At 46.7% G+C, this 25,618-nt stretch overlaps 3 protein-coding genes, 1 long non-coding RNA gene and 1 pseudogene across 4 annotated transcripts; 3 read left to right on the top strand and 2 right to left on the bottom strand.

The window, feature by feature from the left end:
- Nucleotides 1-2,039: 2,039 nt before the first annotated feature.
- Nucleotides 2,040-3,833, bottom strand: LOC112894858 (annotated as a pseudogene).
- Nucleotides 3,834-15,413: 11,580 nt separating this feature from the next.
- Nucleotides 15,414-16,896, top strand: LOC112892390. The gene is made up of 3 exons (XM_025959569.1): nt 15,414-15,614; nt 15,660-15,991; nt 16,122-16,896. Exons 1-3 carry the CDS (start codon nt 15,414-15,416, stop codon nt 16,894-16,896), a joined length of 1,308 nt encoding a protein of 435 aa, XP_025815354.1.
- Nucleotides 16,897-16,976: 80 nt separating this feature from the next.
- On the top strand, nt 16,977-17,480 carry LOC112894100. The gene is made up of 2 exons (XR_003228951.1): nt 16,977-17,095; nt 17,165-17,480. It is a non-coding gene; the product is annotated as an uncharacterized LOC112894100 (long non-coding RNA).
- Nucleotides 17,481-17,722: 242 nt separating this feature from the next.
- LOC112893567 (anthocyanidin 5,3-O-glucosyltransferase-like) lies at nt 17,723-19,591 on the top strand. Its single transcript, XM_025960969.1, has one exon. The coding sequence runs from the start codon at nt 17,974-17,976 to the stop codon at nt 19,381-19,383; it is 1,410 nt and encodes a 469-aa protein (XP_025816754.1). The 5' UTR covers nt 17,723-17,973; the 3' UTR covers nt 19,384-19,591.
- A 3,766-nt stretch (nt 19,592-23,357) lies between these two features.
- Nucleotides 23,358-24,980, bottom strand: LOC112893568 (UDP-glycosyltransferase 88B1-like). The gene has a single exon (XM_025960970.1). The coding sequence runs from the start codon at nt 24,825-24,827 to the stop codon at nt 23,457-23,459; it is 1,371 nt and encodes a 456-aa protein (XP_025816755.1). The 5' UTR covers nt 24,828-24,980; the 3' UTR covers nt 23,358-23,456.
- Nucleotides 24,981-25,618: the final 638 nt, after the last annotated feature.

Here is a 25,618-nt window from a genome sequence, read left to right on the forward strand (position 1 = left end):
CAGCTTTCCTATTTGGCATTGAGTCGAACTTTTATTTCTTATTTGACACTTCCATCCATTCCGTCAGTTAACTCACATGAACAACAACTTGGACTCTCCCTTATCTTTTCTAGGCTAAAACGGCTATCAAATCATCTCAAATTCATGAAACTTTTTTGTAGGGATATAAGAATGGAGATAAATCCATTTTGCATAAAAACACATATGTAGCATTTAAAACCTTGAAACTAAAATTCACCAAAATAGGTTACTTTTGGAGCTTATCTAAATTTTTAGAACATATCATTACTTTTCAAAAGTTATAAAAATACACCTAATAATCCTATCATGACATGCAATAATTTTTAAAATTATTTTCTATCATAAGTTACTTAGAGAATCTTGAAGTTATTTCAAAATTTATTTATGTGAAACAACTTTAAAATTTATTTTCTTAAAAAATTAAAATTTTCTTTATAATTTATTATGTAAAGTAATTTTATAAATTCTTTCATCCAAATGTAGGAATATTATGTATTTTTGCATAATTGTTGGAAAGTATTTTTGTGTACTAAAAATTCAGATGATCTTCAAAAGTTACCTACTTTGATGGTTTTTTATTTTAAGAATTTAAAGGCTACATATATGTTTTTATGTAAAATGGATTTATCTACATCCATTATATCCCTACAAACAATTTTATAAATTTCAGAGGTGATTTGATAGTCATTTTAGCCTAGAAAAGAGAAGGGAGAGTCCATATATTAATGTTTATGTGAGTTAACTGATAAAATGGATGGAAGTGTCTGAACGAAAGTTCAACTTAGTGTCAAATAGTTGAAAAAATTTCAGTGTCAAATAAATAATTCTCAACTTTACCAGTGTTAAATATGGAATCTTCTTCTAAATAATAGACAAACAGTAATATCATATTAGCATATCCATCCATATCGGAGCCTCAACCCTCAGTCCATCCATTTTTCTTGGCATCGCACGCAGCGCCCGCAGGTTGTACCAATTTTGGCGGCCACACCATGTTGTGGGGCGGTGATCTGCAGACGGTACAGCAACAGCGACCGCCCGAGTGAGGCATGGGTGGCGGGATGACAACTTTGGCTTGCGCCATCCTAGATTCCTAGTGCGGTGGTGACTTGTGGCCTTGTGGGCGCTTGGGGCGCCAGCCGTAGCAGTGTAGCAATGGAGGATTTCTAGTTAACGAGTGGGCGTCAGGAGGCTTCCCAGCGATCGATCTCCATGAGGCTTCCCAGCGATCGATCTCGATAACACCAAATTTTTCTTTTTTGGAAAGTTTTATTTTCCGCATTTTCCATTTTTAGAAGTTATAAAGTTGTATATATAATTTTTATGTATAATTTTCATGTCCAAACTTTTTTAAGTATCTTTTCAGTGAAAATTTTATTAGAGAAGTTTCGAATAAAATTTTTAGATATAACTCATCCTTATAATTTTTTAGAATAACTTCTTAGTGATAATCTTGATCACAAGTTCACATGAGAATAGTGCCAACAAAGTTTACAAGTAAAATTATAATAAAATTTATCCGCATAAGTTTTCTAACACAACTTTTATAAATAATTTGTACAAGTAATCAACGCCCTAGCAAATTTATATATACAATTTATTTCGCATAACTTTGTGCATAACTCTTTCTAGATAAACTTTCAAACATATATGAATTTGATTAGCCATATAGCTAATGATTGTAGCTACCATATGTTGAGAAGTAAAAATAAAATAGAAAACCAAAGGAAGGAAAGTAAATAAACATTATGCATGCATGCTAAGGTGGCCACCTAAGGTGGGCCCCGCGGAGCGGAACGTGTCAGGCGCATGCGCATCGCCCGCCAGCAGCAACTCCAGCAAGCGATGGCTGAATTGGATTCCGTGTAGGAATGTCCTGCTCCGTAGCCTCGATCCATCCTAGATTCCTACTAGTTGCTTCTGTTATTCAATAGAACAATGCAACTGCCTATTTCCAGGATATCCTCAACAGTAGGCATATGTGTAGTGTAGTATCCCAAATTCATGATCAACCTCTATGCCAGTCAATAATCGCCATCGTTTCCTTTATTCTATAGCTAGTAGATATTGCTTAAGAAAGACAGCAGAAAGAGTACAGTAGGATTGACAAAGGATGGACCCTGGACAGTAGTATGCAAGAAAACAAACACAAACACCAAGACTGGTTGCAATATTAATTTCGTCAAGCTTACGCTCTAAGATTCTTAACATCCGACAAGAACTGCAGAAACGCCGCCCGCGACGAGCCGCCGTCCTCCAGCGCCTCCTCCGCTTCTTTCTTCCGTTCCGCCGCCCGTTCCCTGAGTTCCCTCCCCTCCTCGGACTCCAACACCAGCCTCACCTTCGCCTCCACCTCCTCGGCCTTGATGAGGCCTGCCTTGTACCCCTCCAGCTCCACGCCGACGCCCATGTCCGCGGTCATGAGCACCTTGTTCATCTTCTGCTCCGCGCCCAGCGGCCAGCACAGCATCGGCACGCCCGCTGCAATGGCCTCCAGCGTCGAGTTCCACCCGCAGTGGGTGACGAAGGCGCCCGTGGCCGGGTGCGTGAGGATGTCCGCCTGCGGTGCCCATGACTTGATGACGAATCCGCGGCCCTTGGTCCGCTCCAAGAACCCCTCCGGCAGGAGCGCGTCGAGGTCTGGCTCGGGGCGTTGCTCCAGGTACCTTTTGGGGTCGTCGCTGCCGGCCGGCGTGCGCACGACCCATAGGAAACGTTGCCCGGACTTCTCTAGGCCAGCGGCGATCTCCTTGATCTGCTCCTCCGGCAGCGAGCCTTTGCTCCCCCAGCTGAGGAGCACGACGCTGCGCTCCGGCTGCGCGTCAAGCCATACGATGCACTCGGGCCTCTCCGCTTCCTCTTCGTCCGCCCCGCTCCCGCCCTTGCCGACCAACGGCCCGATGGAGTAGACTGGAGGCAACACCCGGCCGGGCACGCACAAAGGATCCCTGAACGCCTGCAGGGCCCGGCTCTCCAACGACCAGAACGCCCAGGGTGTCCGTGTTGCGCTTCCAAATGTTCATCATGGTCCTGCACAACTCGTCGTCCGGGTCCTCGAGCAGTTCCCTGACGAGGTGGGACGCCGGCATCGGCGGAACGCCAAGGAACTCGAGGGGCGTGTCTCCGAGCTCCTTCAACCCCGTTCGCCTGCCGGCGAGCAGCGCCGGCAGCTGGGTGAAGACGGCCAGAACCCCGGCGCCCGACGCGAAGAACGTGTAGACGGGGACGCCCAGCTTCGCGGCCACGTCGATGGCTTGGGTGCAGAACATGTCGATGACAAGGGAGTGCAAGCGCGCCCGCGGGACGATGGAGCGGAGGAAGCTCTCGAGCTTCTCGTTGTACTGGCGCATGAACTCAATCATGAGGAGGAAAGGGTGCTTGCGGGAGCTTGCGAAGTCAGGCGGTGGGATCGGCGGCAGGACGTGGAAGGTGATGGACGGGTTGGAGGCGGCGACGCGCTCGATGAAGCCGGCGCCGGAGTCGGTCGATTTGATCGGCGGCTCGATGATCACCATGGTGACGTCGTAGCCGTGGTCGAGGAAGACCTTGGCGAGCTGCGTCATGGGACCGACGTGCCCGACGCCGCCGCCGGGGAAAAGAACAACGGTCTGCTTCGCGCATCCGTTGTCCATAGGAGCGGTGGCTGCCCAACCTGAGGGTAAGATAGGAAAAGAAAGTACAGTAGCTGTGGCTTCGGAGCTGCTGTGGAGATGACTGGCTGCAGACTGCAGTGCCCAACTTTTTATACCTGCGCTGCTGCGCCACTGCCTTGCCGGCGAAGCACATGACTTGTTTGTTGTTCTTGCCTTCTTGGTGGTCAAAGGAGGGGGTCGATTTGTTTTTTTTTTTCATTTTTTTGCCACTACTTCCCCGTACAGTTACGAAATGAATCTCAAATTTTGCCAAAAAGGGAAACACGTTTGGAGCCTCACGAGACACAACCTGAAATTCTGTTGGCTGCTGTGCATGTGAGGTTACTAGCTGCATGTTATTCCAACCAAACATGGTGTCCAAACAGCATGGTCTGCTAATCCTCTTCATGTTCCTAAATGTGTCACAATTGATTTTTCTTATTTAAAAATTTATAGCACATGCATAAAAACAAAATTCATCTTAAATGCCTTTATTGATTAAAGAAGCCATAACAAAATATGATATTTACCTTGAATGAAACGAATGGTCAAATGTCTAAAAGTTAATGGTGACAGAGTAACAACTAAAATCCAGTTTTTCTATAAAAAAAAATCCTCACTATTTTACAGAAGCTTACTCGATCATGTTCCACTAGATCCAAAGCACACACCTTGCTATCTTGGATATCCTCGATCTCTCGCAAGGCAGTGTAGAGGAGGATGCTTCCTGTCAGCTTCCACTTGGATGCTGTCCTGAAACAAATCGAGGTTGGGAGCTCTGCTCGGCAGCTTTGGGATACAAGCAGTGGACCTATAGGAGCGCTGACTTCTACAGTTTGACAGCCAAAGCCTACACTCACTTAGCGTACAGATCAAGGCATGCACGCGTCAAGCCACGGCTAGCTTTGTTATTACTTCTGGAGATGCTTCCTAGCCTTTTAAGTTCTAAGGCAGTATTTGGTTCCAGGGATTAAAAATAAGTTCCGGTCACATCAGATATTTGGATATCAATTAGTAGTATTAAATATAAACTAATTATAAAATTCATTGACGAATCTATTGAGTCTAATTAGTTCATTATTTGATAATGTTGTGCTACAGTAAATATATGCTAACGATGGATTAATTAGACTTAATGGATTCATCTCGTAAATTAGTCTCCATTTATGCAATTAGTTTTATAGTTAAATCATGTTTAATCCCTTTAATTGAAATTAAACATCCGATGTGACACGGACTAAAAATAAATCACTGGATGCAAACACACCTAATACCTGCATACGACTGAAAACTTGTTCACGAAGTTTGCATGGTCATCCGTGGCGGTTGGCTATGCTTGCACTATACATACAAGGAGTATAAAAGACAAAATACCCAGGGGTGTACTGGTTTATCAAGTCGCGCTTCCGGATGTGCCAACAATTTTAAGAGATATAGGGTTATGCAGCAATCTGACAATACAACCAATCTGACAAGGGAGGTTAGGAAATTATGGCTGTCGCAGCAATCTTTCTAATAAATTGCGACGTTGCAAGAGTAACTTCGAGCTCACCATTTTTCCTCCCGGTCTGCTCCCTCTTTTTTTTTTTTTTTACATGTCATATTTCCTAAGCGCATGCGGTGAACTTTATCCCACACATGTGTATCATATTACTATTACTAATTATAGGCTTATTCTGAAGCCTCCATATGAAGCCATCTAGAATTCGAGATGGACACTTAAAAAATAGAGAAATTTTTAGAAAAATCAGAAATATTCGGCCATCAATCCGACAAGTCTAATCATGGATCTGTCATCTTTACTAATAAATTATCCACCCCTATCATTATAAAAATAGACTAAAGTAACTCACTAAACATGTATTTAAATTACCCACCATTGCCATTATAAAAATTCTAAAATAACCTCCTAATCTTCATGTAAATTATCCACCTATGTTATTATAAAAATAATACAAATAACCCCCTAAATTTGCATATAAATTATCCAATTATGTCAGTATTAAAATTTAAAGTAATCCCTAAATCTGAATCTAAATTATATAATTGTAACAAAATATTAAAGTGCACTAGTATAAAATTCTAAATTACTATGTCTATTATTATTATATATTAGTTATATTATTGCTATATAAAAATATTAACCATGGTACATGTCATGTATGAGAGAAGATATAAGATACCAATTTTTATATTGTTCACATAGCTTAAACAGATGGTTCAATTAAATACATATGGAGTGTGATATAAAGTGAAAAATATTATTACTAACTAAACATATTACAACTAGATAAGAATGAGTACGTATCTTTAGAGTATTTTATGTTAGAATATTTAATAGATGAAAGAGAGCATAAGATAGATAATTATAAATATTAGCTATAAGTCTTATTTTTATATTAATTCTAAATAGCCTATGCGCGAGCACGGGTTGATAGGCTAGTTATCACCTAACTAGGCGCCGGCACTATCATGTACATATAGATGGCCAAATGGGTCGTGCCTCACCGGCGGCCCGGAGCACGGCCTGCTAAGGCACGACCCAAGCAAGGCACGGCTGGATCCAATATTGTGCCCGGGCCGGCACGGACCGATAGAGCGTGTCATGCTTGGGGCGCTTGTGCAGCACGTCGGGCGGTATAGGTACCATCTGTTTAACTAGATGGCCCGATAGGTCCATTAAAATTTCTCACCATCTAACAAAATCTAAAACCCTAACTTCTTTCCTCCCCACTTCAGCACCTCTACCCGGCCGCCACCCTCCCATTCATCCTTCTTTACGCCATCGCCACCCTCTTGTCTGCCGCCGGCCTCCGCTGCTCCGACCTCTACGCGCCGCCCTCCACTCTACCGTCGCTGCGTCTCTCTCCGCTTCGGGCTCCCAGGTTAGCAGGCACCCACGGCCCTCGGGCTTGTCGGCCCGGCCCGGCATGATTATAGTGCCATCATGCTGTGCCTGGGCTAGCCATGCGGCCCGGCACAATCCGTTAATGTGGTCGTGCGGATGCGGGCCAAGCTAGGCTGGGCAGCCCGTTTGACCATATATACTTGTACATGAGTAATCTGACACACACCGTGCGAGTCTGCGAGATAAGTTCCTTACAATCGATTGACAATCTCCAAATCTTTCAAGAATTCTACAAAAGCGTCATAAGATGAGCCCCCTTCCTTGAGTGCCCCATCAGCTCTTTCTCTCTCCACTAACACACGCTCTCTAAGTGCACCCCTTTCCTCGGATTCCATCACCCACCCAAGCTTCGTCTCCACCTCCTCTGCTGTCACCATATCCCCGTCGTAGCCTCTCATCTCCACCCAAAGCTTCATCTCCTCCGCGATGAGCACCTTGTTCATCCTCTGCTCCGTGCTGGAGGAGCAGCTTGGCCAGCTGAACCATCGGCGTGAGGTGGCCGACGCCGAGGCCCGGGTACAGAACCACGGTCTTTGTCATGGCTCGATGAGTCCGGAGTCTCCAGCCGGTGTCGCACTCTAGCTAGACGTGAAATGTTTCTCTGTCGATTTGGTTTGGAGAACAAAGAAGGGAGGCTGGGTATAAAGATGGGCACGAATGACAAATCCAAGTTGCAGACTTGTAGTTGTGCTTGAAGTCAGGCTAAAGACTTGGGTAAAAGTAGTGGTAGGATAAAGCTAGCTGCGCATTTGCAATTTAGCTCCTTCATTGACTAATTGTGAACACTGGCCCAATTCTAAGGGCTACTAGGGCCTTTTTTGTTGTAAAGTTTTCTTTTCCTTAAGTGAAGGGGTAAGATAATAATGAGGCAGTAACAAGCAAAGAATTATTATAAAAAAGACAAGCAAAGAATTGGCAGTGCTTTGCTGTAATGCTGTTCTTTGGGGATTTGTCTGTGGTGGACAGGATGGGGAGGGTGCGGCTGTGGCCCATCTGTGCAACTGGGCAAGTGCCGCCACCGACAGTAACCAGCCTACCACTCAGAACACGGACCGACGGACGTCACCCATGACGCTTCCGCGGATGTCCGGGGCTCCGAGCAGAGATCCACTTGACTTGCCCGGTGAAGTGAAGCTTCCAAACTGCGACTCTGCAACACTAGTGTCTTCAGAGTGACTCTGTCACTGTCGACCGCCTCAGGTCCTGGAGCAGTGTCGAAGAAGACATAGAAGAAGGGAGGAGACTTGCGCTATCTACTAGGATACGGCGTGGATACGATCGTAGAGAAGCGTGGCAAAATTCTTATCGCGCGCGAGCGCCGCGACCGGTTGCAGCGAACGCACGCCGTAGTCAGAGAAAACCTTTATCTGTTCGGCTCCTCGCGCCAAACGCTCCCTTCGAGCTAGCCCCTCCTATAAATCACGGCTGCATGCATAGGATATGCACGTGGATAATTCTTTGGACAGCTAATGGGATATGCATTAGTTGGATATGCATAGGATATGTGTTAGTTAGGGACTTGGCTAACAGCTAGCCCACCTATTAACTCACCGTTCGGACTTAACTTTTAGCAGCTACTCGTCTATTCCCAACCCTACGTATATCCAAACATGCCCTGCCGAACGCTGTAGCAGCTCAGCTAAGTTCCATTCGGCAAGAAGGCGAATCTTGGATCGCAGCCGGGGCTGTAAAACTTGGTTGTTTACCTTTTCTTTTTCTGATCCGACTTTTCTAAGCATGGATCTTGGCGAGCTCACATCTTACGGTGTAACAAACTCTTTTTCTTCTTAATAAAAAGAGAATTTTTTACTATGATAGTAAAAAAATGAAAGCCGTCCATATGATAGAATTGTATGTGGTAAAGGTAGAAAGTACCTGCTGCAAGTACCTAGACTAAGGTACCTGGTGGTATAAAAATATGGGACCAAGTGCCAAAAATATGGAACAAAATCCTAATTTAATTTAATTTTGCACCTTTAAGAAAAGGTATAAGGGTAATTGCACGTTATTATTTCTTTAGCCGTGAGTCCACTGTCAAGTACTCAAGTGTTCGTTCCCCCGACCTGGCCCCTTATCCACCCTGTACAGTTCGCCGCCGTCCCTCTCGCTCCTCGTTGGGTCTCCTGACTTGTCGCTCACTTGTCCGCCTGGTGTTCGCCGCCGGCGATTCGAAAACCGCAGAGTGAATCTCAAGGAAACGATGACGGCGCACCACATCGGCGAGAGCAGCAGCCACGAGCGCGCGGCGAACCAGCAGTCCAGCACCGAGCAGGCGACGCTCCGTTCTGTTACTCACGAACGCTGGAGCCGGACGTGGGTCCTCGTCCAGCGCCGGTCCGACGGCGACGGCTCTACCCTTCGACGGGGACTTTGGTGTTCACCGACCCTGCCGCGTGACTAGAGCCGCTGGTGCTATTATACGAAATTGCCTGCAAACTTTGGTGAACTGAAAGTTGGAATCATTCTTTCCCAACAATTCAGTAGGTGTTCAATTGGATATCATATTGCAAGATTGTCGGTGTTTTACATCAAATCCACCGAGAATACCCACGAGGTGGTAGGTCGTAGGTAGCGTGTCACCGATATCTGGAACTCGAAGGTGCAAGGAACACGAAACTTTAGACAGGTTCTGGCTACCGAGCGTCCTCGTGAAGTCGAAGTAGTAGCGGCGTGCCGATGTTGTGGCGCGAGCTGAGGTCGGAGTTCGAGTTGAAACAAATCATCCAAGTTCTTTTGCAATGCGAATAGAGACTTAGACTGTAGCGCCTCCCGATAAACGATGGTTGTGATGTGAAGTTTGAACAGAGACTCAAGTTCGGACCCATCATGAGTAGGAGCCGAGTCGGAACCGAATTCGCTCTTGCGATTTCCGATTAGATCGGAAATTTGGATTTCGCTGAGATTGTCGGTGAGTTCATCGATGTCGCGGCTGGATGTTGGCGTCGATGCCTCCGGCTCCCTAGGGTTTGGCGATATGGCTGTCGAAGCCATGAGAACCATTAGCGATGTGAACCCAGGAGCCAAATACGAAAGTTGTGCCTTCTTCCAGCGTAACGGTGAGGTTGAACGATGCGATCCAGCTCGCCAAGGAATCTTCAATGAATGCCCCTACCTGGCGTACCAGCTGTCGGTGTTTTACCGTCAAGCCCACCGAGGGATACCATCGAGATAGTGGGGTGTAAGTGGGGTCTCACTGAGATCTGTAACTCAAAGATCCAAGGAAAACAAAATATTAGATAGGTTCGGACCGCCGAAAGCGTAATACCCTAAATCTTGTGTGGTGGTTTGTATTGCCTTAGATCTGGATTGGTTTGGAGGGCGTCCCTGCCAGCCCTTATATAATCTGAGGGAACATATCCTAACCAGATGTAACACCCTAATTTTCAAATTAGGAAGCTAAATAAATTTTGCTAGATTCTTTACAGGGTCCATAAGATTTTTTATTCCATTATTTTGATTTTAGAGCATTTACCGTGAATTAATATTAATTTACTTAACCATAAAAATAACCATAAGAAAATATAGGTTTTTGTGCATTTCATGCCGCATTGCATTATTTTATTATTTATCTTCTACTTGAATTTAAATTTTAAATTCAAATTTAATGCATTTGAATTTAAATGCATTTTAATGCAATTCTTTTTCTCCCTCTATATCTCTTTGGGCCCGGCCCACCCTCGTTTTCTTCTCCTATTTTTTTCCCTCCTTGCAGCCCAACCCAGCTAGCCTTCTTTCCCGCCTCTCCCTCCACCGTGCGCGGCCTGCTCGCCCTCTCCTCGGCCCAACGGCCCGCGTGCGCCAGCTACTCTCTCCCCTCCCTTTCTTTCGCTGACAGCCGGGACCCACCCGTCAGGGTCGTCCCCGACCTCGAGCCAGACTCAGGCTCGAGCCCAAGTCCGACCACAGCACGGCACGACCGTCCCAAGTCCGCACGCCACGGCGCCTGCGGCCGCCCTATAAAACGCCGCCCCGTGCCCTAGAACTTGTCAAACCCGCAGCCGCCGCCTCTCGCCCTCAAAGTCCTAGCTGCCGCCGCCATTACCGCCGTGTTTCGGTCGCTGTCGCAGCCGTCGCCTCGTCGCTCCGCTGCTGCCGCAAGCTGCTACCGGAGCTCCGCCTTGGGGTGAGGATCCTCGCCGGGCCTTTTCCCCTCTGTTTTCCGTCCTCCCACGTGCACGATTGCTCGCCGGAGCTTCGACACCGCACCTCGTCGTCGCCCGCCTTCCTCGGCCACTAGCGCTTCGTCCTAACCCCGTAGACGCATTCCCCTCCTCGCTCTCTTTCTCCCAGGCCAAACCCGAGTTGAATCCGCGGCCGGAGTCGCGTTTACGCGGATCTCCGACGAGCCGCCGCCGCCCGCCGCCGGCGCCCAGCGCTCGCCGCTTCGCTGCTGTTCGATCCAGATCCGACGGTCTAGATTAGATCTAGATCGGAGTCAAATGAACCGATACCTATCAATCCTAGGTTATTTTGCACTTTAGCCCCTGAGTTCTACTGAAATCAACCCGCAGTCCATGACAGTTCAAAAGTATTTACAAATAGATCATTTTTCTTCTGTTTAAGCCCTTGTACTTATCTAAAATAGAACCCGCCGTCCCTAGCCTCTCTGTTTTGCAATCTAAACCCTAGATCTAATGTTTAATTATGTTCTAGCCCTCGGTTTCTTTGTTCAGAGCCCTTCTAGTTACAAATCTTCTACAAATAAGCCCCTAGAATCATGTTTTAGCCATAACTTCTCCGTTTTAACTCCATTTTCATCGATTCTCACGCTCACGTGACCCTTGCAACGCATATGGTAGCTATATAGTGATATTTTGCTCTATTTATATTGTTTGGTGTGCTATTTTTTATTTATTGTATTTGTCTGTTTGTATGTACTTGTGTGTTATGATAGACGGTGCGCAGTTCGAGGGTCCGCAAGGCTTTGAAGACGTCCCCGAGCAACAGCAGTTCTTTGACGAAGGCAAGTGGTCCTTGATCATATTCCAGTCCTAATAACTTTATAAACGCACACATTTATTTTATATGCATGCATGTGTCTAGAATATGATGGATTCCAAACTAAGGATGTGCCTATTTTCTTTTCAATATGATGGATTCCAAACTAAGGATGCATGCATGTGTCTAGTTGCTATTACTTATACTTTGGTTGGATAACCTGAAAATCATGCTACACTTGTTTAACTTCATGTTCTGGAATACTTTATTGGTAATAACTTCAAGATCATTGCATTAATTGGAACATGGAGAACCACCCAGAAAAATAGTGCGACCACAGTACTACATGGCTCTGATCTTGGCTAAATAATTAGAAACTTTAGTTTGTAAAGATCTTACCGAAAGGGCAAGAGGGGAGTGCGTTGATGGGTATAGCTCGGTTCTTTTGGAGGCTTTGTTTATGGTCCTTGGCTAAGTTACAGCCTCATTAGGGAGAGTTACGACCAATGCGCCCTAAAATCTTAGCGGACCGTTGCAAGTTAAGAAATCTTTATAAAGGCCTCGTAGTGAATCCCTGCCACTCACCTCGGAAGTGTTTAAGGGCTTAGCAAACCCGGACATAAAGGGAAACATGAGTTGTGGGTAAAGTGTACAACCTCTGCATAGTGAAAACTGATATATCAGCCATACTCACGGTTAAGAGCGGCTTGAACCCTTACATGATAATTGAACTTGAAGATGATCTAAATTGATGTTCTTGTTATCTTATCTCTTTATTTATTTAAGGGTCGGTATATATTTATATTTAGCTAATGCTTGCTAAATAAAATTTGATCAACTAAAAGTGCTTATCGCAGTTAAACCATGCCAGCTTTTCCTTAATTTTGGCCTTACATGTCATATAATTTACTCCACTTGCTGAGTACCAACCATAAGTGTACTCACGCTTGCTTTATTAAAACCAATGTTGCTCAGAACAAGATAATTATCCGGAGTTACCTGAAGATTTTGAAGAGTACTAGGGTATGTCTCCCAGTCATCTGTGTGTGAACTGCGTGTGAAGTTGAAGTCCACTGCTAGTTATAAATGTTTATTTATTCGCTTAAGATTAAGACTTTTGGTCATGTAATAAAGTACCATGATACTCTCTTTCGTTATGATATTATTTCGGGTATACACTTGTATTGTCTATCGTATATGTGAAACTTGATTCTGGCGCACATATGAGATGCATTCAGTTTCCTTTCTAAAACCGGATGTAACACCAGATACGAACTCAGTAGTCCTACCCGAGTACTGCTCGGGTAGTTTACTTCTATTCCGACTAGTTCTAGTCGTGTCCGAATAGATTACAACAGCTATAAAGTATGGGACATGTCCCATCCGTTATTCTAAAATATTCGTACCATGTGCACGAACCCCGAACCTGGTAATGATAGATCCTGTCACAAGCACACGCTACCCGGCCGGACATCGGCGGCGGCGGCCACCGTACCTAGATGCAGGGCTCGGGGAACTGGTAGGCTGGTAGCTCACCCTAGGCATAAATAACCGAAAATCGAACCGAAATGACCGAAACCGACAATTTCGGTCCTCGGTTCGGTCTCAGGTTTGAGGTAATTGAAGTTTAACAGTTAATTCAGTTTTATGTCTCGGTTAACCGGAAAAACTGAGCAAACCGAGATGTAATAGACGGCGGACGGCTCCTGCATGCAGCGGACGGGGCTGCAGGGCTCGAGGCGGCACCTACGGGTGTGCAGCGGCGGCACCTATGGCCTGTGGGCACATGGCCCTGTGGTGCCTGCATGCGGCGTTGGGCGGCGAGCAAGTGGTGGGGCCGAGGGGCGACGGCAGCTCAGACATTGCTTCGATTTGTGTTTTTCATTTCTTTTTCCTTCGCTGAATGTTGATTCATGTGATTTTTCTACCTTTTTGAAGGTTGATTCAGTTCATTTTTTTGGATGTGACCCGTAGTTCCTCGATTAGTTCGGTTGGGACAGAAGACCGATCCGAACTAACCGAAACTGAATCGTTCAGTTTTCAAAAATTTCAGGAACCGATCGGTTGCTAATTTTAGGTAACCGAAATTTCAAAATACCTGAGGAACCGTTCGGTTCGGTTGGGTCTAACCTACGTATATCCAAACGTGCCCATAGCTAGATTACCGAATGACTAATGACAGCTTTGGCTTCTTGGATTATTCTGTTTTGGCGGTTGGTTGGAAGAGAACTGCCGTATTTATATAGCTCCATCAGCTTCAGTCCACCCGCTAGTAGAGACGACGTCCACTGCTCCAGCAAACGAGTACCACAGGTGACTTTGGTGCTCTCGAGAGAATTGGCTTTTTGCCACCGCCAAGAAGTGGCTTTGCCAAATTGCCATCGATTTCATTGGTTTCGCCGAATTGCCATGTAGAACATTGACACCTTGTTTTCTCTGCCATCGGACCAATTTAATCTATTTACATTTCATTTCCATATTTACAGCCACATCAAAGGACGAATCTACCCCTGCCTTATCCTTTCATCCCTTCGGTACCTCCTGGACTGCTTGCTGACCGTGACTCCGTGAGCTCTCGTGAGCTCGTGGGCTGCTGTTGTTCTGTTCGTCCTCCGTTCCGGCGACACAGCAGGGCACCGGCTCCCTCGACCTCCAGCTCCGGCGCTCTCTCGGCGAACGGCCTCCCTCGACCGTCGTCATCCTCCCTCGTCCTCCCTCCTCATCCTCCCTCCACCGTGGCTGTCTGGGATGAGGGGAGGCGCGCTCCCATCACCGCCTAGGCTGCTGCTCTGTCCGTCCCCTCCCCCTCCGGCGACGCAACATGGCATTGCCCCTGTCAGGTTTGAATCCGTCCCGTAAAGCCTCCCCTTTGTTTTTGCATAAGATTTGGATTAAAATCGGAATCCCACCAAACCCTAGGTCAAACTAGTGGCATGGATTGTGACCTAGAGGATGTTCATGCTACGTAAGTTTTTTTCCTTTGTGCTAATTGTGATTGTTGTCACACTACTGCGACTAGGAGGAACTAACCGAAGTCAATTCCTATTTTTTTCATTATTTTCAACTGGGATTCGAGTAGGGTTGAAACTGAGGCCGTGCTTAGTAGCCAGTCAAGATCATTGGGCGATGTAGATGGTCAAAATATGGTAGTAGAACCTGTGCACCCACAGATAGAATGGAACAATTTGCTATCAGAACCTACTCTTGGTCTTCAAAATGCGCTTCCTGAGATAGATTGGAACAGCCTGCAAATTACGGGGCAAGATGAGGAAGATAGGATGGAAATTATTAGTGAGGAGCAATTGTATGTCATGTTGGGTTTAAGGGATGAAGATGAGAGGGCACAGAAAAGAGAGGAGGACAATCAAATGGTGAGAGCAATGCACAGAACTGTACAAAGTGATGATATAGTACGTGCTGCTATTCCTGTCACTGATAGCATTCCAGATGAAGTTATCATAGCATATGATAAGGATCATCCAAGCATGGATCTTGGGACTAGTGTACCCAACAATGACTGATTTTAGGATGGCTGTGAGGTAGTTTGCAATCAACAAAGAATTTGCACTAGGCACAGAAAAATCTGACAAGAAGAGATTTAGAGGATTTTGCAAGTCTAGTGCAGACTGCCCTTAGAGGATTGTTGGAACTCGGCAGGATGACAACAAAAGCATTAAGGTGCATATGGGACTACTGTCTTTACTAACTAATTGATGTCTACTACTTTACTTTTTCACATGCATGTATATGGTATGTCTATTACTTAAACTAACTAATTTTGCCTTGGAATGGAATACAGGTTACAATTTTAGTTGACGAGCATAATTGTACATCAAGCAGCAGGATGAGGACCACTACCATCAAAGAATTGGGTTGCTAGCAAGGCTGAAAGTATACTTAGAGTGACACCAGACATGGGTGCTAAAGAGCTGCAGGATAAGTTAGAACAACAATACCGTGTCACTCTTTTGTATGACACTGTATGGAGGGGTAGAGAAATTGCATTGGACAAGGTTTATGGAAAATGGTCTGACAGTTTTGAGTTATTGTTTAGGTGGAAGGCTGAGGTACTAAAGAGAATGCCTGGAAGTGTTGTTGAAATTGATACTTTTCAGGTAGATGGTCAAGTATATTTTCATCATTTTTTCTGTGCCCTGAAGCCATGTATTGATGGATTTAAAGAAGGGTGTAGGCCCTACTTGAGTATAGATTCCACAGTATTGAATGGAAGGTGGAATGGACATTTAGCTTCTGCTATAGCAGTAGATGGGCACACGTGGATGTACCCATTGGCTTTTGGATTCATAGCTTCAGAAACAAAAGATAATTGGACTTGGTTCGTGAATGAATTAAAGCAGGCAATTGGAGAGTTGCCGCTTCTTGCTATCTGCACAGATGCTTGCAAAGGACTAGAGAACTCTGTGCAAAAAGTCTTCCCTACAGCTGAACAGAGGGAGTGTTTCTTTCACCTTATGAAGAATTTCCAGAAGAGGTTTCAAGGATTTGGTAGGATTTATCCAGCAGCAAGAGCTTATAGAGAGGAGGTGTTTACACAACACATGGCTGCAATTGGATGACATATGGAAGTGGATGAAACAGTTCCATTCTTTATTGTGGTACAGATGTGGTTTCAACCCAGAAATCAAGTGTGACTTCATAACTAACAATTTAGCTGAGGTGTTCAATAACTGGATCAGAGGTATCAAGGACTTACCAGTTGCTGAACTAGCTGACAAAGTGAGGGACATGATAATGATTCTATGGAGCAAGAGGAGGAGGATTGCAGAAAGGCTCCCTACAGGAAAGATTCTTCCTGCTGTAATGGTTCAGCTTAAGGCAAACACTAGAGGTTTGGGTCATTTGAAGGTTGTTGAGTCTAGTAGTTGGAGTGCAGAGGTTGTAGACTACAGCAAAGGTGGTGAAAGACACAGAGTGAAGCTGAATGAAAATACTTGTACTTGTCAAGAGTGGCAGCACACTGGGAAACCTTGTCGTCATACTTTGGCATTCCTAACAACACAGAAGAATGTTGATATGGAACAATATGTGCATCCTTATTTCTCTGTGTGCATGTTCCAAGCTGCATACGATAGGGAGATTGAGCCACTGACAGACAAGTCACAATGGCCTGAGGTGCATCTTCCATTCTCTGTGTGTGCCCCACTTACCAAGAGGAATGTGGGGAGGCAAAGAAAACTGAGGTTCAAGTCCTGCCTTGAAGGAGGTCACAGAAAAAAGGTGCTAAGGATGTCTCTAATGACAACAATATTGTTGATGGGAACCCTGACAACTCAGCTCCAACAAATGCTAAAAGGAAGAAGATGGTTAGAGGACCAGTCACTTGCAAGAGATGCGGAGAGAAGGGCCACAGACAAGCTAGCTACAAATGTCCACTAAATGGAACTAAGAAAAGGCAAGTAAAACTACAAATAACCTTGTTGTAACCTTAATCTATCAAGAATAATATATTATTTTGCTGCAGGAAGAGGAAGCCTAGGAAAAATACTACAAAGTAGAGAAAAGATTCAGTGACCACAACACAAATGCCAACTAGGGACCAAATACTGAGAGATAGCCCTGGTAGGATGACTAGAAGGTAAGCTATGGTCTACTTATATCCATTACTACCATGTTTTAAAATATTTCTAAAGTATTTTTTATGCAGCCGCCTTGCATTCTTATTTGGTGAGGGCACTTCCTCACAGCCAGCCACTTCCACAACAAACGTCTAGGAGGCCACTGCAAGTCCAGCAAAGAGACTACTCCAAAGAAAAAAAGGCAAAAAGAGCCTAGACAAAAAATTACTCCAAGGAGGAAGCTGTGAGCTCAACCACTATTAAGTGCACTAATGTATCTGTATGTTTTCCTTGTATCGAACTTGTACTGATGTGTACTGATGGTTAAGTGTATTTGGTACTGGTATGGTCAGTTAGCAGGGGCAAATTCGTCCTTTGATGTGGCTATAAATATGGAAATGAAATATAATGGCCCGATGGTAGAAAAAACAAGATGTTAATATTCTACGTAGCAATTTGGCGAAGCCAACGAAATCGGTGGCAATTTGGCAAAGCCACCTCTTGGCGGTGGCAAAAAGCCAATTCTCTCGGTGCTCGCACACTGGCAGCACAGCCACAGGTGACGGGTCCGCGCTGCGTGCGCAGATCTCATCCTCTCCACCACAAGCACCACAGCCACGGCGCCACCATGAGCCACGCACGGCACTGCCAGTCGTCACTCCCTTGTCTCTGCGTGTGACTTATGTTTCTGGAGCCAAGCATCGCCCAGACTTGACTCCAGATGGATGCAGCTTGGATCGTACTCCGATCCGTTTTATAGGCCATCGTCTGAACCAAAAATAGAAGACACCATAACATTTCAATCCAGAGGACAGAGCTCTCGAGCACGTTCGTGTACGTTCCGGTAGTGCCATACCGGCAGCAAGGGGGTTCTGAGTTCTGGTCGAGCCGTCGAGAGATGAAGAGGAGAGTGGTTCTGTACCCGGGCCTCGGCGTCGGCCACCTTACGCCGATGGTCGAGCTGGCCAAGGTGTTCCTCCACCACGGCGCCGCCGTCACCGTCGCGCTCGTCGAGCCGCCCACCAACTCCCCCGACTTCTCCGCGGCGGTCGCCCGCGCCGCGGCCTCCAACCCGTCGGTCACCTTCCACGTCCTGCCGCCTGCTCCGGCTGACCCTTCCAGCTCCGACGGCGGCATCTCATCAGAGCACCACATCGTCCTCATGTTCGACTACCTCAAGGCCATGTGCGCGCCGCTCCGCGACTTCCTCCGCTCGCTGCCCGCCGTCGACGCGCTCGTCCTCGACATGTTCTGCGGCGACGCCCTCGACGTCGCCGCCGAGCTCAACCTGCCAGTCTACTACTTCTACGCCTCGGGCGCCGGCGACCTGGCCGTCTTCCTCAACCTGGCTCGCATGGACACGCGCACGACTTTCGCGGAGCTCGGCGACTCCCTCGTCTCATTACCCGGCGCGCCTCCGTTCAAAGCTTCGGATTTGCCCAAAGAGATCTCGCAAGGCAGCCCGGGAGCAAAGCCCATACTCGGCGCGCTCTACCGGCTGCCAGAGGCCAACGGGATTCTCGTCAACACTTTCGAGTCGCTGGAGACGCGGGCGGTGCGCGCTCTGAGGGACGGTCTGTGCGTTCCCGACCACCCCACGCCGCCGGTCTACTGCATCGGGCCGTTGGTATCCGGAGGCGGAGAGAAGGAGCACGAGTGCCTCCGGTGGCTGGACACGCAGCCAGAAAACAGCGTCGTGTTCCTCTCCTTCGGGAGCATGGGCACGTTCCCCAAGAAGCAGCTCGAGGAGATCGCCATTGGATTGGAGAAGTCAGGGCAGAGGTTTCTATGGGTGGTGCGGAGCCCGGGAAACCCCGAGGACATGCTTCGCCCACTCCCGGAGCCGGACCTGGACGCCCTTCTTCCGGAGGGATTCTTGGGGAGGACCAAGGACACCGGGCTCGTGCTCAAGTCTTGGGCGCCACAAGTGGATGTGCTACGTCACAGAGCAACCGGTGCGTTCGTTACACACTGCGGGTGGAACTCGACACTGGAAGGCATCACGGCGGGGCTGCCCTTGCTGTGCTGGCCACTGTATGCAGAGCAAAGAATGAACAAGGTGTTCATCGTGGAGGAGATGAAGCTTGGGGTGGAGATGAAGGGCTACAATGAGGAGTTGGTAGAGGCGGAGGAGGTGGAGACGAAGGTTAGGTGGGTGATGGAGTATGAAGGTGGGCAAGCGCTCAGAAAGAGGGTGGCAGAGGTGAAAGGTAGAGCGACCGAAGCAATCGAAGAAGGGGGCTCATCTCATGCTGCTTTTGTTGAATTCTTGAAGGATCTCGATAACATGAGCTTGCTTTACCATTAGCTCACAAAATACTTAATTCTTCAAAGCTTTCGAGTCCCACATAGCTAGGCACCGTTAGTTCTTGCCTTTCAGTACTCAAGTGGTCAACATGCATGGCTAGCTGTGGATTTTCTACTCATGTTCATGATACCACATATATTTTGAGCTTCTTTGTGTGATTAGCCGTTGTTCTAAGAACATCAATTCTACATATTCTTCTGTTTGGTTCTGGTAATAATATATAAACTTGAAGGAAAGGTTATGGTGTGGATGGGAGAGAACTAAAGCATGTTCGCATGCATTCATGCGGACGCAAAGAGCATCTATATATGCTCCCAGCCTCCCATGCAGCCCCATGCGTATGCTCATCTTCTTCTTCAGCTTGCTATCAGGATTGGCGACCAGAGGTGGTAGGAAAAAGTATGGTCCATGGAAAATAAATTCCACGGGAAAAAGCAACAAGAGAAGACAAGCCCGATGGAGGCGAAATTGTCGACCTGATGGGGATGGTGAGGTGGCTTCAAAGTCATGCATGACGTGATCAAGTCCCCATCCAATAATGATGCGTGCCTCAGAGCCAAGGGTGACAACAATGTTTGAGGTGGATTCAGATCCACCACCTGAATTTTCATTCAGTTTAGTGACATGTTTTCCTTTTTTGACGTGTCAATGGATCGGAAGTGGAGTGGATCCACCACCTGGATATTTTTATTCACTGCCCCTGATCTGGTCTGCCTCATAGTTTTACAGTACAGCGAGCATAGAAGCATACGGTTACTATATGTTGCTAAAGAAAATGCAGCACCGTTTATTGGCAGCCTACATCCTCATAGCCGAGCGTCAGTTTTGCGACCTTGTAGAGTTTGTCGTGGGTTAAACTGCATTTTTTTTAAAAAGGAAAAAATCCGGTTTACACACTTAAACTACTATAAAAGTTCAATTTTCAACCTTGAACAACAACATTGAATAACAAGAGTCATCCAACTATCAAAACCGGACATGTTTAGCCCTTTGAGTGGTTTTGTATTTTTCTAAAAAAATAAAAAATTCTAGTTAGATTAAAAAAATCAAAACTAATTCATTTTAAATCAGAAAAATACGGAACTAGTACCAAAAATTTTCAAAAAATGTAACCAATCTATTATTATGGTATTTGAATTTTATTTATTAAAAAATAATAGGCATAACTACAACCAACCAAATACTATGAACATGAAAAAATTGGATCCGAATAACTGATAAAACTTTTGATACCCATTTCATATTTTTTTAATTTAAAATAAATTACTTATGAACCTTTTAGTTTAAATCTGAATTTTTTACAACAACAACAACAACTTAGTCTTTTATCCTAAGCAAGTTGGGGTAGGCTAGAGATTAAACCCACAGAAAATAAGAATAAGAAACACAAAAAGGGCACAAGACAAAGGAAGAGTTAGGGGTTAAACAAAAAGTAACAAAGATCACGGTTCAGATACGTTAATTGCTAATCTCCAAGCGCTCCTATCCATAACTAATTTCTACCTCTACCTCTCTTTACATTATCGCCCCGCTTTAAAACTCCACTACGCACCGGCGCCTCGGGAGATCTCCGTTGTACATGTCCAAACCATCTCAACCGATGTTGAATCAACTTCTCCTCGATAGGTGCCATCCCGACCCTATCTCGAATCTCTTCGTTCTGGACTCTATCCCTTCTTGTATGGCCGCAGAACTAACGCAGCATACGCATCTCTGCTACACTCAGTTGCTGGACATGTCGCCTTTTTGTAGGCCAACATTCCGCACCGTATAGCATCGTCCGGCGAATCGCCATCCTATAGAACTTACCTTTTAGCCTTTGTGGCACCTTCTTGTCACAGAGGACGCCAGAAGCCTGCCGCCACTTCAACCAACCGGCTGAAATTCTATGCCTAACATCTTCATCAATGTCTCCATCTTTCTGAAGCATTGATCTTAGATACCGAAAAGTATCCTTATTGGCCACCACTTGACCTTCGAGGCTAACGTCCCCATCCTCATGCCTAGTCGGGCTAAAGTCGCACATCATATCCTCGGTCTTGGTTCTACTCAGTCTGAACCCCCTCGACTCTAACGTGTGTCTCCACAGCTCTAACTTCATATCAACCCCTGCCCTACTCTCATCAACTAGCACCACATCATCAGCAAAGAGTATACACCAAGGGATATCATCCTGTATGTCCCTTGTGACCTCATCCATCACCAAAGCAAATAGATAAGGGCTCAATGCTGACCCCTGATGTAGTCCTATTTTAATTAAAAAGTCACTGGTATCGCCATCATATGTTCGAACACAAGTCATCGTATCCTTGTACATATCCTTGATGAGGGTAATATACTTAGTTGGGACTTTATGTTTTTTAAAGGCCCACCACATGACGTCTCTCGGTACTTTGTCATACGCCTTCTCTAGATCAATAAAGACCATGTGTAAGTCCTTCTTCTCCTCTCCATATCTCCCCATCAACTGTCGTACTAAGAAAATCGCCTCCATGGTCGACCTCTCAGGCATGAACCCAAACTGGTTTTGGATCACCATTGTCAATCTTCTTAGGCGATGCTCGATAACCCTCTCCCAAAGCTTCATCGTATGACTCATCAGATTAATCCCCCGGTAGTTAGTACAACTTTGAACATCTCTCTTATTCTTGAAGATCGGTACTAATATACTTCTCCTCCATTCCTCCAGTATCTTGTTTGACCTGAAAATTAGGTTAAAAATCTTAGTTAACCATACTACTGCCCTCTCGCCCAGGCATCTCCACACCTCAATGGGGATTAAGCCACATTTGAAACCACCCGAAGGGCTAAATTTGCCCGGTTTTGACAGTTGGATGGCCTCTGTTATCCGGTTTTATAGTTAAAGGTTGAAAATTAAATTTTTGTAATAGTTCGAGGGTGTAAACTGGACTTTTTTCTTTTCAAAAAGCTTCCACCTACCAGTTATAGATATAAAAGAAAAGGTATAGTATCATTTAGATTTTAAAGAACGCATGTATGACGACACGGGTCTATGTAGCTTCCTAAGGTTGGTTAGAAATTTAAAGCCCAATACCACCCATTTAGCTCAACTAGGACAGCCCACCAATCACCAAATTTAGACATGCTTTAGTATTTTCTCAAATTTAATCCAACAATCCACTAAATCTACATCAACATTTCGGATAGATTCAACATTTTATGAAGAGAAGTATTTATTCAAAAAATAGAATAACGCAAAATATACTACTGAATAATGATGATACAACAAGTAATGTACTACAAAATAATATAATATTATAATGATGACAAAATATACCACTAAATAAGGGATTTCCATAGCCACAACAATTAACAAAATTTCACTACTATAATAAAAAATATATTACGTTGCAGCAGGAGTTTCATTAATTATTGATGTTGCAACAATTATTTTAAGATGCTATGATGGGTTGATTCGTGACATTACAATGGTTATTCTCAAGATGTTTGATATGTGACGTGATGTTGTTATAATTGCTTCAAGATATTGTAAAAGTTTATTCGAGATGTTTCAATAGTTTATTTCCTACATTGCACCTCTGTAGTCTAATTGTCTAGTTTTATTTGTTTCACTATTATTTTTATAAAAAATTAATATGCTTTAAAAATATTGCAAGTGCAGTCTAAAAATATTATGACTATAAATTTAAAATATTACAAAAGGTAAGCGTTAATGTTGCAAAATTTATTTCTAAGTATCGCTGCTCTCAGTGGATGTTGCATGTAACAAGGTGTCATGTTGCAGTTGGAATTTTTCTATCCTAGAATCAGATGACATAGTCATTTTTATACATATTTTTAAATATTACAAGTGTTAATTTCTAACGTTATAGCAATTAAGAAATTTTTTCCATATCGCAATGGAGCATCCGATAAGAAATTTCTAATTGGACATCCGGCTACTTTGTAGCTTCGTTAGTTTAAAATAATAGAGTATACAATCATGTGAAGCCTATGTTTCAATCGCACAAATGGAACTCACTTATTTTTCAACACGGTAAGGGTACACAAATCGAAGTATCACAAATGTGGCACCATGCAAGGTTCAAATTCTACAGATTCTTTAGAAACTCAACAAAATCAGCCTGAGATGAGCCTCCTCCACTCAATGCTTGCACGGCCTTGCTCTTCTGAGCCATGGCACGCTCCCGAAGGGCCCTTCCTCCCTCAGAATCCATCACCCACCTGACCTTCGCCTCCACCTCCTCGTCCTTCACTACCTCCTCGTCATAACCCCTCAGCACCACTCCAAGCTTCATCTCTTCCACAATGAACACCTTGTTCAACCTCTGCTCTGCGTACAGTGGCCAACATAGCAGGGGCAGCCCCGCCGTGATCCCTTCCAGCGTCGAGTTCCACCCACAGTGCGTCATGAACGCACCTGTCGCCCTGTGGCCGAGCACCTCCACCTGCGGCGCCCAGGACCTGACGACGAGCCCCTGGTGCTTCGTTCTTTCCAAGAACCCTTCGGGGAGGAGCGCGTCGAGGTCTGGCTCAGGGAGCGGGTCGCCACTACTCTGCTCGTCGCCGAGCGGGCTCCGGACGACCCAGAGGAACCTCTGCCCGGATCTCTCCAGGCCGACGGCAATCTCCTCGAGCTGCTTCTTGGAGAAGGTGCCCTGGCTGCCGAAGGAGAGGAACGTGACGCTGTTGTCCGGCTGCGCGTCCAGCCACTCGAGGCACTCGTGCTTCTTGTCTCCGCCTTCCGTGACCAACGGCCCAATGCAGTAGACCGGCGGTGTCGGACGGCCAGGGATGCACAGCCCGTCTCTGAGATCACGCACCGCCCGAGCTTCCAGCTGCTCAAACGTGTTGATAAGAATCCCGCTGGACTCCGCGATTCTCTCGGCCATGCGAAGAGTGGCCTTGGAGGCCTCGTCGTTGTCCAGGATAACTTGGGGAAGATCCGTAGCTTTGAACGGAGGAGCGACGGGGAGACGGAAAAGCGCGTCTCCGAGCTCCGCGAAACTCCTGTCCATGCTGGCCGCCACGCTGGGCAGGTTGAGGAAGACGGCGAGGAAGCTGGCGCCCGAGGCGAAGAAGAAGTAGGCCGGTATGCCGAGATCGGCGGCGACGTCGAGCGACCCGGCGCAGAACATGTCGAGCACGAGCGCGTGGACCGCCGGGAGCGAGCGGAGGAAGTCCCGCAGCGGCGCGTCCATGAGGCGGAGGTAGTCGAACCTGCCGCGCGGGGCTTCTTCGGCCGCCGCCGGCGGCGGCGGCGGCAGCACGTGGAAGGTGACGGACGGGTTGGTGGCCGCGGCGCGGGCGACCGCGGCGGAGAAGCTGGGCGACTCGACCTGCGGCTCGACGAGGGCGACGGTGACGGCGACGCCGTGCCGGGCGAACAGCTTGGCCAGCTGAACCATCGGCGTGAGGTGCCCGACGCCGAGGCTCGGGTACAGAACCACGGTCTTGTCCATGACTCTTTGTCTTTTCCACTCGATCGGGCGCGCGTGAGAGGTGGGAGGAGCGGTGGAAGTGGTGGAGGTGGAAGACGCGAAAGCGTTGGCGCGGGCTTTGCTCTAGCTCGTGTCGCTGTCGCAGCTGTGGGATCGTGCGATGTCATCAGGGGTGCCGGGATCGGGGTATATATGGTGTCATGGTGAGAACTGAGAACCATCCGTGGCTTTGCTCTGGCTCGTCAGATGTCTCTTTCTCTGGCCCAGGAGAACAAGTCTTTCTCTTTCTGTGCCTTTGACCAGCTTACTCAAAAGCAGTCTTTTGAGTGACGGCCAACCACCCACTACGTTGCTGACGTTGGCCATGACGTTGCTGGCGAAGGGCGGGTTGCCCTTGCCCACAGGCCACAGCCCATGCCTGCTCGGGTGAGGAAGTTCCCCGCAAGTGGGGAGAGGGGACGACCAGCCGACCAGACCAGGGGAGCTTCCCAGTATGCTCCCATCGGACCGGATGACGCGCGCACGGACGTGATCAGCCGATCTGCCTAAAAAGCCGGAAAGTTTATGTTCCGGCTTAAAAGCCCAACAACCGTCGGCCTACTAGCATGGCGCGCAGCGGGCCAGGAACTGGCGGGGGCCTCCAATACAAACAAGCAGCGGATAAGCAGCCAACGGCCCAATAATATAAGCCCACTATGATCCACCGCCCCCCGCTATCGCCATCCGTGCCGTCGTCCCAAACACCGGCGCCGCCTCACAGCCCCGGCAGCCCCTCCCACACGGTGCCGCGCTGCCGCTGCCCGCATCGTAGT

This window comes from Panicum hallii, chromosome 5 (genome assembly GCF_002211085.1).
Source record: "Panicum hallii strain FIL2 chromosome 5, PHallii_v3.1, whole genome shotgun sequence".
Classification (NCBI taxonomy): Eukaryota; Viridiplantae; Streptophyta; class Magnoliopsida; order Poales; family Poaceae; genus Panicum; species Panicum hallii.

Coding starts and splice junctions, on each gene's coding strand:
- LOC112892390 (XM_025959569.1), top strand. CDS start 15,414: ATGGGTGCTAAAGAGCTGCAGGATAAGTTAGAACAACAATACCGTGTC. Junction 15,615..15,659: donor TTGAAATTGATACTTTTCAG/GTAGATGGTCAA, acceptor TGTGCCCTGAAG/CCATGTATTGATGGATTTAA. Junction 15,992..16,121: donor ATGAAGAATTTCCAGAAGAG/GTTTCAAGGATT, acceptor ATTGTGGTACAG/ATGTGGTTTCAACCCAGAAA.
- LOC112893568 (XM_025960970.1), bottom strand. CDS start 24,827: ATGGACAAGACCGTGGTTCTGTACCCGAGCCTCGGCGTCGGGCACCTC.
- LOC112893567 (XM_025960969.1), top strand. CDS start 17,974: ATGAAGAGGAGAGTGGTTCTGTACCCGGGCCTCGGCGTCGGCCACCTT.